Source organism: Bubalus kerabau, chromosome 11 (genome assembly GCF_029407905.1).
Source record: "Bubalus kerabau isolate K-KA32 ecotype Philippines breed swamp buffalo chromosome 11, PCC_UOA_SB_1v2, whole genome shotgun sequence".
NCBI classification, from domain to species: Eukaryota; Metazoa; Chordata; class Mammalia; order Artiodactyla; family Bovidae; genus Bubalus; species Bubalus kerabau.
Window position 1 is genome coordinate 107096275 of NC_073634.1, and position 10369 is coordinate 107106643.

General features: G+C 61.0%; 1 protein-coding gene across 2 annotated transcripts; it reads right to left on the minus strand.

The window, feature by feature from the left end:
* Window positions 1–59: 59 nt before the first annotated feature.
* Window positions 60–8758, minus strand: REXO4 (REX4 homolog, 3'-5' exonuclease). 2 transcript variants are annotated; one of them, XM_055541581.1, is made up of 8 exons: window positions 8473–8758; window positions 6123–6457; window positions 4279–4416; window positions 3900–4093; window positions 3069–3157; window positions 2164–2238; window positions 1427–1501; window positions 60–1001 (listed from the first exon to the last, which is right to left on the minus strand). In XM_055541581.1, the coding sequence occupies exons 1-8, from the start codon at window positions 8683–8685 to the stop codon at window positions 888–890; spliced, it is 1233 nt and encodes a 410-aa protein (XP_055397556.1). In that variant the 5' UTR covers window positions 8686–8758; the 3' UTR covers window positions 60–887. The 2 variants fall into 2 exon arrangements, with proteins under 2 accessions (XP_055397556.1, XP_055397557.1); XM_055541582.1 differs by lacking the exons at window positions 3900–4093; window positions 4279–4416 and adding an exon at window positions 8006–8014 and having other exon boundaries at window positions 6123–6266; window positions 8469–8758.
* Between the last annotated feature and the right edge of the window lie 1611 nt (window positions 8759–10369).

The window sequence follows — 10369 nt, forward strand, 5'->3', positions numbered from 1 at the left end:
GGGCAGAAGAGGTGGGACCCAGCTGTCCTCTCAGACACGGGGCCTCCACAAGGCGCAGCTCAAATAAAAACATGCGTTTATGTCACACGACCTTCGTGGTGGCTTCAGACTTTTCACACGGCTGGCGGGGGCTCAGCGTAGCCTAGGGCGCCGCACGCCCCCCTCAGTGCAGAAGGCTGTTCCTGTCCTCAGAGAGCCCGCACCCCAGGCCAGGTGGGGCGCTGCAGACACCCGCATTCACACGTCCATTCAGGTCGGGAGGCACCCACCTCCGGGAAAACCACGCTGAGCAGCCCAAGCCCCCTGCCTGCTGCGGGCTCTAACCGGGAACTTAAATATAGCGGGTGTGCACGGCGGGGGGGGGGGGGGCGGCGGTGTGCAGCGAGCAGAACCCCAGCCTCAGGAGACCCCCCAAGCCCCCGAGTGGCAGAGAAAACCCCTCAACGAGGGTGTGACGGGGCAGCTGTGCGGCCCACGGCCGAGTCCACGGAGTTCCTTCCTTCCCGTTGCTGACAGCGGTGAGGGAAAGGCCCTGAGAGGAAGGTGCCCCCGAGAGGACGGTGCCCCCGAGAGGAAGGTGCCCCCGAGAGGGCGGTGCCCCCGAGAGGACGGTGCCCCCGAGAGGGCGGTGCCCCCGAGAGGATGGTGATGGAGGCCCAGGGACAACCGGACGCTTCCCGCCCTGGCCCCTGCGTGGGAGAGGCCCGGACTCCACAACCAGACGGAGACATCAGCTCAGCTCAGCAGCACGCACGCCGCGCGCCTCTGCCACCATGATTCTGAAACCCGCCCTCAGTGTCCCGGCTCTGGGGGCTCCGGGGCTCCATCCATCGTCTGATGTGGCTGCGGCTCCCGCGGGCGCGAGGGTCACCGGGGGTGGGGCCCTGCTAGGCGTCCTGGCTGTGGGCCTTGGGGGCGGGGGGCCGCCTGTCCCCGGCGAGGCTCTCCCAGTCCCTCTTCACCAGGACATACAGCCTCATCGCCACCTGCGCGTCCTGGACCTGGGGGACACAGGGCATCACCACGGTCATCCTGCCGGTGACCGGTGTGGCCACACCCCTCCGTCCATCCTGCAGCTCCAGAGTCCCGCTGCCAGACGTGGGGCCATGACGACCACTGACGTGGCCCCCGCTCAGGGGAGGGATGGGCGTGCTGGCTCACGAGGGGCCCCAGACGCCACACAACTCGGAAGGCCACCCCCTGCCCAGGCCCCACCCGATTGTGGCGACGTGCTCCCACGTCCCATGGGCCCAGCCCGACACCCAGAGGGCCAGGCTCTGCGGGCCCGCAGCCTCACCCTCAGCCCTTGGGGACCTGCGATCTAGACGGGACCCGGGGGCCCGTCACCCCTGTCATCCAGGACCCGGAGGCCCATCACCCCCGTCACCCAGAGGCCCGTCGCCCCCGTCACCTGGGACACGCTTACCGAACAGTGCTCCGCCTGCTGCACCTGGATCCCCAGGATTCTCTCTGCAAGCAACTTCAGAGACGGCCGTCCACTCTGCCGAGGACAGGGGAGCACGTTGCCATATTCGGGTGGGGCCTGGGCAGGGGGTGGCCTGCCGAGCACTGACCCAAGGAACTGTGAGTGTCCCTCCCACGCGAAGTGGCCGTGTGGGCTGGTGACTGCCCGCTCAGCCTGCGGAGGACCAGGGAGGGACTGTGCATCGTTGGCCCCGGGCGGCCCTGCTCGTGGCAGGGTGGGGAGCGGCCCTGCTCGTCGTGGGATGGCCCTGCCTCTGGAACGCACACAACGTGCCTTATGAGCCTCGGCTGGGGGCGTGATCACAGACAAGAGCGGACCCACTGCCCTCAGCGGCACAAACTTTGGGTTGGCCAAGTCTTTTTTCTCTAAGATTACTTTTTTTAAAAAGGCCTAATTCTCCTTGTGATTCTCGTTTATTTATTCACTGGTTTTTTTTGGCTGAACCATGCAGCATGCAGGATCTCAGTTTCCTGAGCAGGGACTGACCCTGGGCCCCTGGCAATGGAAGCGCCAAGTCCCAGCCACTGGACAAGTAGGGAAGTCCCTCCTCTTAGTTTTAAGGGTTAAAAGAGAAAACCAAACCAAACCCAAACACCTCTAACCAGGACGCCAGCTTCCAGGGACCAGAACCCGTAATCATGTGAACCACGCCTTCAGAGCCACATGGCTTCAGGTACCTTCACTCGGGTCCTGAAAGGCTTGTACTTCTGAGTGTCCCGGATCTTCTTCTTCGGGTGGCCCAGAAACAGCGCCTGGAGGAGGAAGGTACGACAGGCGTTTTGGTGTTTGATGGCAGAAAGGTGCACGCCCTTCTCAGAATCCCACACCGAGCATGCAGACAGGACAAGGCACTGGTGAGAGCCTGAACTCCCGGGGGCGATTATCAGGGGACAGGTGATGCTCAGCAGGAAGAACGCGTGGACGGAAACACAGCCTTAAAAGCGGGGAAGGTGGAGACTTAGTCACCAAGGAACCAGTGACCATTCGTCCCGCATTTGAGTTTGCATCACATATGCACACGGGACGTCAGGGATGAAACGGGTCCCCCCGCGACCTTGAGACAGGCCCAGGAAGAGGGTGGGAGGCAAGTCTGCCCAGGTTACCAGGGTGGGGAGGGCATGGGGGCTGAAGGGGGAGCCTGAGGCGAGCCAGTGCGGCCCGGGGCAGAGACCCTGGCGGGCACAGGCCAAGCCCCACCCTCGGGGGCACAGGAGGGGGCCCTTGGAGCTGGCCTGCCGCCCGGCGTGCTGGCTATTGGGGGCCAGCCTGTGAGACGGCCTGCCTGGGGTTTCGAGGGAACAGGCACTGGGGGTGCCCCCGCCCGGGGAGGGGGCTCTGCCCTGAGGAGTGGGGCCGTCGCTGGGCAGGGAGGCAGCGTCAGCCACGGCTCTGTCTACCTGGTGTGTGAGGAGCCGCCCCCTGCCCCAGCTCTCCCTGTGGGCGCGTCACCCACATCAGGAGGCGCGCACAGCACCCCTGACGCCGCGGGACACAGAGGCGCAGGCGGCACCCCCGACGCCGCGGGACACAGAGGCGCGGGCGGCACCCCCGACGCCGCGGGACACAGAGGCGCGGGCGGCACCTTGAGGTCGTTGTGCAGTGCATGTCCGACCAGAATCCGGCCCTTGAGCAGCTCCGCGACTTCCCTCTGAACAACTTCAAACTCTTCTCCTGGAAGCCACACACAGGAGGGGTTTCAGGGCCACGTGGAGAGCGAGCGCTCCTGCCCCGTCAGACCCGGGGTGGGTGAGGCCCTCAGGAGCTGGGGGCCAAGGGGAGGCTGCGCGAACCATGCTCGTGCCCTCGGGCTGCCCGCCCGGCCCAGGCAGCACTGGCAGAGCCTGGGGCCGAAGAGCGGCCAGGCTGCAGCATGGGCCGTGCTCGAGGACCCGAGAGGTGTGGACGGCAGAGACCACGCGGCCGGAGGAGGGGGCAGCTGCCTCAAGCCCCCGCCCTTAGGATCCCTCCAGGCCCCAGATCTCAGGGCCCCGAGCACAGCTCACCCAAGGGCAAAGTCTACAGACCAGGCCCCCGGGTGTGTCCCAAGGTGGGACACCTCCGCCCACCCCCCAAACTCATTCCCAACGCCGCAGCCATAGGGATCCTGAGGGAACCTGCGAGAACCCACCCCAGGCCAGGCCTCCCGCTGCTCGCCCCATCCCCACGGCTTCCGAATAATCTAGAAGACCCTGCCACCTTTCCCGCCTCCCCAGGCCCATCTTTACCTCCCAGCGGCCTTCCTCCGACACCCACCTCCGTCCCCACTGCCCAGCGACACCGCAGTTCAGGAACACTGGCCCGGCTGACAGTCAGGTGGCCAAGAGGCAGCCAGGCCGACACAAAGCCCACCCACCCGGGAGGGAGGAGAGACCGCCGGGCCCCCGCAGCAGCCGTGCCCAGCTGAGCCACCCACCCTGCGCCAGGTCCGCGGGCCGGACCCCGCTGACCGCGGTCCTGTAGTCAGTCACCGGCTGGGTTGGCTTCACATGCTTGTCGTACACGCACCTCCCGTGCTGGTTCACCAGGGACACGCGGGCCACGATGCTCTCCTCCCCCTTGGGGCCCACGCCCACCATCTCGCAGTCCATGGCTAAGGCTTTAGTCAGCCTGGTGGGGAACCAAGGCTCCAGGTTAACCCCGCGGGACCCAGGACCCGGTTCCATCGCTCAGCGATGTGCTGAGGACCGGGCTCGGCCAGACGCCGAGGCGCCTGCCCACATGACGGGAGGGGAGGGAAGCAGCCCTTTTCTGAAGACCCCCTGGCCCCCCAAGGCTGAGCGCGCCCCGCGTACCCGCCGAAGGGCCGCTCCTTCACCAGCGTGCCGCTGCTCTCGCTCTGACCCAGCTGCTGCCTCGCTATGCTCGCTGCCTCCGGGCCGATGGCCGCTTCAATGTCCGCTGGGTCAACATCGTCAAACCAGATGTCGTCTCTAAGAGACAGAGGGGAGAACGGGCTGAGTGTGGTGGCGAGTGTGGCCCGCTCTCAGGGCGCTCAGGCCCGTGTGCCTGGCCGCCGGCCACGGTGATCACCTTGGCACTTTCCCATTTAATTAAAAACTACGCCCTTTAGCTAAAATGGAGGAACCACAGAGCAACACAAAGAACATGAAACAGAAATACACCTCCACCCCTGCTCGGGTGTGACGGCTGCTGACGTTTTCTTCTCAATGACAGAATGAACAGCTACCAGACATTTAGGAACCACAGATAAACATGCTGCCAGGAGAACGGAGAGTCAGACACCGCTTGGTGCCCGCGGCGTCCCCGTGCCGAGCCCGCAGACGGGGACGCCCAGGCTGCGATGCTCAGCAGCCAGGTCCTCTCCTCCGAGACGCACTGGCCGACCGGACAGGCCCCCTGGCGTCTGCCCGCATAGGCCCCTCCCTCGCGGGGCTGATCCCGACCACACCGCCGGCGTCACTGAAACGAACCAGCCTGTCGTCCATTCCCGCCCCCCGGCGGTCCCTTCTCCACGCAGAGCCCAGCTGGGACCGCTCTTTCCCAAGAGGGCGCCCGGCACCGGGACACACACAGGCCCTCAAACGCTGCTTCCCGAAACCTCCAGCCATCGTGTCCTCAATCCCCGGCAACACATAGCCAGGTAGACTTACAGACACGCCACCCCCTGCCGAGCCATGGACAGGCAGCTGCTGGCCGGTCCCCTGTGTGGGTGACACCCAGGCTTTGTTGAGTAACCACCAGGCACTGGGGCGGCATGGGCACCTCACAGACCTGCAGTGGTGACCAGGCTGCGGCTCAGGGCTCCTCAGGAACTTGCCCCAAACCACCCACTGGCAGGATGTGGGAGTCGGTTTTGAACTCAAGTCTTTCTGGCTTTGGTGTTCATTCATTCCACACGTCTTTCCTGGGGGCCCAAGAGGTGCCAAGCCCTGTTCTGGGCCCTGGAGATACAGCAGCTATGGGACAGGGTCAGCCTCCGCTATGCCTACGTTCTAGGGGAATAGACCTACCCTAGGTTAATTCTTGGAGAAGGCAATGGCAGCCCACTCCAGTACTCTTGCCTGGAAAATCCCATGGATGGAGGAGCCAGGTAGGCTGCAGTCCATGAGGTAGCGAAGAGTCAGACACAACTGAGCGACTTCACTTTTACTTTTTACTTTCACGCATTGGAGAAGGAAAGGGCAACCCACTCCAGTGTTCTTGCCTGGAGAATCCCAGGGACGGCCGAGCCTGGGATTTAGGAACCACAGATAAACACGCTACCAGGAGAACAGAGACTCAGACACCCCTTGGTGCCCATGGCGTCCCCGTGCCAAGCCCGCAGACGGGGACGCTCAGGCTGCGATGCTCAGCAGCCGGGTCCTCTCCTCCGAGACGCACTGGCCGACCGGACAGGCCCCCTGGCCTCTGCCCGCACAGGCCTGGTGGGCTGCCATCTGTGGGGTCACACAGAGCTGGACACGGCTGAAGTGACAGCAGTAGCAGCGGGTTGCTTCTGAATCGCCCGCATCGCCCGCATCGCCAAAGAAGCCCACACCCCAGGACAAGGTGGCAGAGGGGCCACCAGCCGCGGCCTCCTTAGGGAGAGAGGCCTCAGTCGCTGTGACCGGCTAGGAGGCTGAGGCACGGGGCGGCCAGGGACGCCGTGTCCGTCACCACGTCCCATGGTACTTACTTGGTGGGTGGGGCTGGAGGCGAGGGGGCGGTCGGCTCCTTCGCTTTCCGCTTCTTATGTTTGATGTCGCCTTGTTGCGGAGAAATGTCTCCATTGGTCCTTTTCTTGGCCCCTTTCTCCTTGGGCTGCGCCTGTATCTTCCTGCTCATCAGCGATCCCGAGGGCCCGGAGGCCCCTATGACCTCGGGGTCTGTGTTTTCCGTCCCCATCGCATCTCTCTTTGCTTTATCTGAGATCGAGTTTCTATTTTGTTGGACACGCTGGGGCTGCTTTTTGGAATCCGTTTGAGACAGAAGTGGAGGCTCTTGTGGAGTCTGTAATCTTTGTTTCAGCAGCTAATAGAACCCAAAACAAAATATACAACACGTTGTAATTTGGAAATCACACACTAGAGACTGAAAAAAAAGTGTGTCTGTGTCTAAAAGCAGCCTGTGCCCACGTTCACAGTTATTTTAGAGCTGACTCCTTCGCAGCTGGCGCGTGGTGGCCACTTCCTCAGTGAGATTTCTTGCTTTGCTCCTGCTGTGAGGGTCTCAGGAAGAGACGGTCACGTCCAATGACACGGGGTGGACCACCACACCCCTGCTCCCCTCCAGGGAGGGCTGAGGTCTCCCAGCCCAGCGCCCTGGGTTAAGACCCTGCTGTGCAGCAACCCGCTGAGTGAGGAGGCGGATCCTACCTACCTGTTCCTGTGATGTTTAAGGAACAGGAGAACTGCCTTTCTTGTATGAATTAGAGAAAACGTGAAGTTTCTTCCCACAATAAATATCCATCCTTCTGCTCGCTTCTTTTTGCTTTACTTTCTTGTGAGAAAGAGGCAGAGTTACAGCTCAGGAAGTCCGAGACCCCTGGGGTTGCCCGAGGGAATTTCACGGTCTCTGCGTCAGGACAGGAGAACGATCTGGATTTCCCCCTTAAGGCGCAGGTTACAGTCTCAGAAGCCCTTCTCTGCTCTCCCCCTCACACACTCTGAGGCTCCGGGAGAGATCTCAGGAGCTCAGAAGAGGCTGCAGAGACACCATGAGGGTCGGCAGCAGCAAAGAGTGCAATCTCTCACCCAGCCCTGTGCAGCTGTACCCCAGGTGCTGGCTGTGTGACCCTGGGCCTCGTCCCTCAGCTCCTCCCAGTCTCCTCATCCAGAAAACAGCGGTACAGCAGCAGCCAGCTCCGGCGGAGCTGGAGACAATTCACAAGTGAAGCACAGCCAACAAACAGCACTCAGGAGATAGTGACCGGTAAGTAATCTGCAAGTGAGCCTTGGCCCACTGATGGGCCAGAAAGGCAAGGAGGTATAACGTGACATTATGACCAGGGAGTTGGGCGGGGTGGAGGGGTCTGACTCCTGGTTCTGCTGACCTGGTTGCAATCTACTTAAACTTTCGGGCCCATTTCCTCATCTGTAAAATGCAGAAGATAAAAGATCTCAGAGTCAGTCTCAGGTTAAATATGAACACATCACCTCATCTCATCCAGCAGTGTCTAAAGCACATTTGAAGCGCTCAGTGATCAGTGGCATTGGTCACCGATTAAAGGCCCAGTGTTACCAGAATTTCATGGCTAATAGATGGGGAAATAGTGGCAACAGTGACAGACTTTATTTTTTGGAGCTCCAAAATCACTGCAGATGGTGACTGCAGCCATGAATTAAAAGGCGCTTAGTCCTTGGAAGGAAAGTTATGACAAACCTAGACAGCATATTAAAGAGCACAGATGTTACTTTGCTGACAGATGCCGATATGGTCAAAGCTGTGGTTTTTCCAGTAGTCATGTATGGATGTGAGAGTTGGGCCATAAAGAAAGCTGAGCGCCAAAGAATGGAAGCTTTTGAACTGTGGTGTTGGAGAAGACTCTTGAGAGTCCCTTGGACTGCAAGGAGATCCAACCAGTCCATCCTAAAGGAGATCAATCCTGGGTGTTCATTGGAAGGACTGATGCTGAGACTGACTGAAGCTCCAATACTTTGGCCACCTGATACGAAGAACTGACTCATCGGAAAAGACCCTGATGCTGGGAAAGATTGAAGGCGGGAGGAGAAGGGGACGACAGAGGATGAGATGGTTGGATGGCATCACCTACTCGATTGGACATGAGTTTGAGTGAACTCCAAGAGTTGGTGATGGACACGGAGGCCCGGTGTGCTGCAGTCCATGGGGTCGCGAAGAGTCGGACACGACTGAGCGACTAAACTGAACTGTTAGCAGGACCCTCTGCATCGAGCCTCTGCTGTTCAGCAGCCCACGCGCTCCGGCCCCTGCGATCGGCTCTGCTCCCCGAGTCCACACCAGCCCGCGCGCCCCGCGTGACCCACACACCGTCCCCCTCTTCGCCCGTAGGGCCCCTGCGGACTTGCCTCCTGCAGCGCCTTCCAGTTCGGGGAAAAGTCCTCCGGGGCCTTTGGGGGCCGCACCGCGACCACTCCGGGGTCGACCCCCGGCGTCCCGCCGGCTTCTCGGGCTTTGTTCTTCCAGACTCTTTTCTTCCGTCTCGGCTTCCTGACGGGCCCGGCGTCCGGCGCAGGGCCACGCGGCGCGCGCCCGGCGGCCGGGCCCCTCGCCTTCACCATGCCGGCCCCGGAGCCCGGCTCACTGCCCTCCGGGACCCCGGAAGCCGCCCGACACGCGTCCCCCTCACGTGGGCGCCGGTTTCCGGGAAGTGCTCGCTCTCTCCCCAATCGGGCTGGAAACCGGGCCTTCGCCTCTGGTTCCACACAGCCGGGAGAAGGGCGGGCCTCCTTGGCTGCTAAGGAGAAGGGCCGACGCCCTAGTGAGCGGCGTCCGCGGTTGGAGGCCACGGGTCGAGTTGGAAGAAGCCCGGGATGTCTCTGAGGGCCGGCCCGGGGCCGAGAAAGGCGAGCGCCGGAAGGGGAGCGAGGGGGACCGCTGTTGGTGTAGCACCGAGGCCGGGCCGGAGGGGAGCGCGGCAGGCGGCCGCCAGGGGGCGCTGGGCGGCCGGACCGGGGAGCGGCGGGCGCGGAGCCGCTGTCCCCCGGCAGCTGTCCCCACCCCGGCCGTCTTGCCTACGCGGCAGGGACACTCAGGCACAGGGCCGGGAGGGAGGACCCCAGGTGGCACAGCCTGCTCTCCGCGGCCCAGCAGCATCCGATAACAAGGATAAAGCGCTGGGACAAGTGTTGTCTGTTCAGTTCAGTTCAGTCGCTCAGTCGTGTCCAACTCTTGCGACCCCATGGACTGCAGCACGCCAGGCCTCCCTGTCCATCACCAACTCCCGGAGTTTATTCAAACTCATGTCCGTTGAGTCGGTGATGCCATCCAACCATGTCGTCCTCTGTCGTCCCCTTCTCCTCCCGCCTTCAATCTTTCCCAGCATCAGGGTCTTTTCCGATGAGTCAGCTTTTCACATCAGGTGGCCAAAGTATTGGAGTTTCAGCCTCAGCATCAGTCCTTCCAATGAACACTCAAGACTGATCTCCTTTAGGATGGACTGGTTGGATCTCCTTGCAGTCCAAGGGACTCTTCAAGAGTTTTCTCCAACACCACAGTTCAAAAGCATCCATTCTTCGCCGCTCAGCTTTCTTTATGGTCCAACTCTCACATCCATACATGACTACTGGAAAAAACATAGCTTTGACTAGATGAACCTTTTTTGGCAAAGTAATGTCTCTGCTTTTGAATATGCTGTCTAGGTTGGTCATAACTTTTCTTCCAAGGAGTGAGAGTGTTGTCTGTTATGTGACAACGATGATGTCACTCGCACCTCCTGCCTGGCTCTGACAACACCTGGAGGCCAGGCCTGCGTTTCCCCAAAGCTCCCATCCCAGCCTCTGTACCCGTGCTGGGGGGCCTTCAGGGAAATTCAGATACCAAATCAGCAGTTTTGTATCCTAGCAACTGCCACCAAGATGAGAAGATGAAATGCTGTGGTAGAGACCGAGGAAGGTTAAGGCTGCCAGAGAACACGCAGGACGCCCAGAGAAACAGGAATTTCAGATAAAGGATAATTTTTACCATAATATGTTCCATATAATAGCTACAATATGAGGGCATACTTCTTGTTTAGTTGCTAGGTTGTGTCCCAACTCTTGTGACCCCGTAGACGGTAGCCCGCCAGGTTTCTCTTGTCCATGAGCTTTCCCAAGGCAAGAATACTGGAGTGGGTTGCCATTTCTTTCTCCAGAGGATCTTTCAACCCAGGGATCCAACAACATCTCCCGCTTGGCAGGCAGATTCTTTGTCACTGAGCCACCTGGGAAGCCCTGAGGGCATCGTTGTTAATGTTCAGTTGCTAAG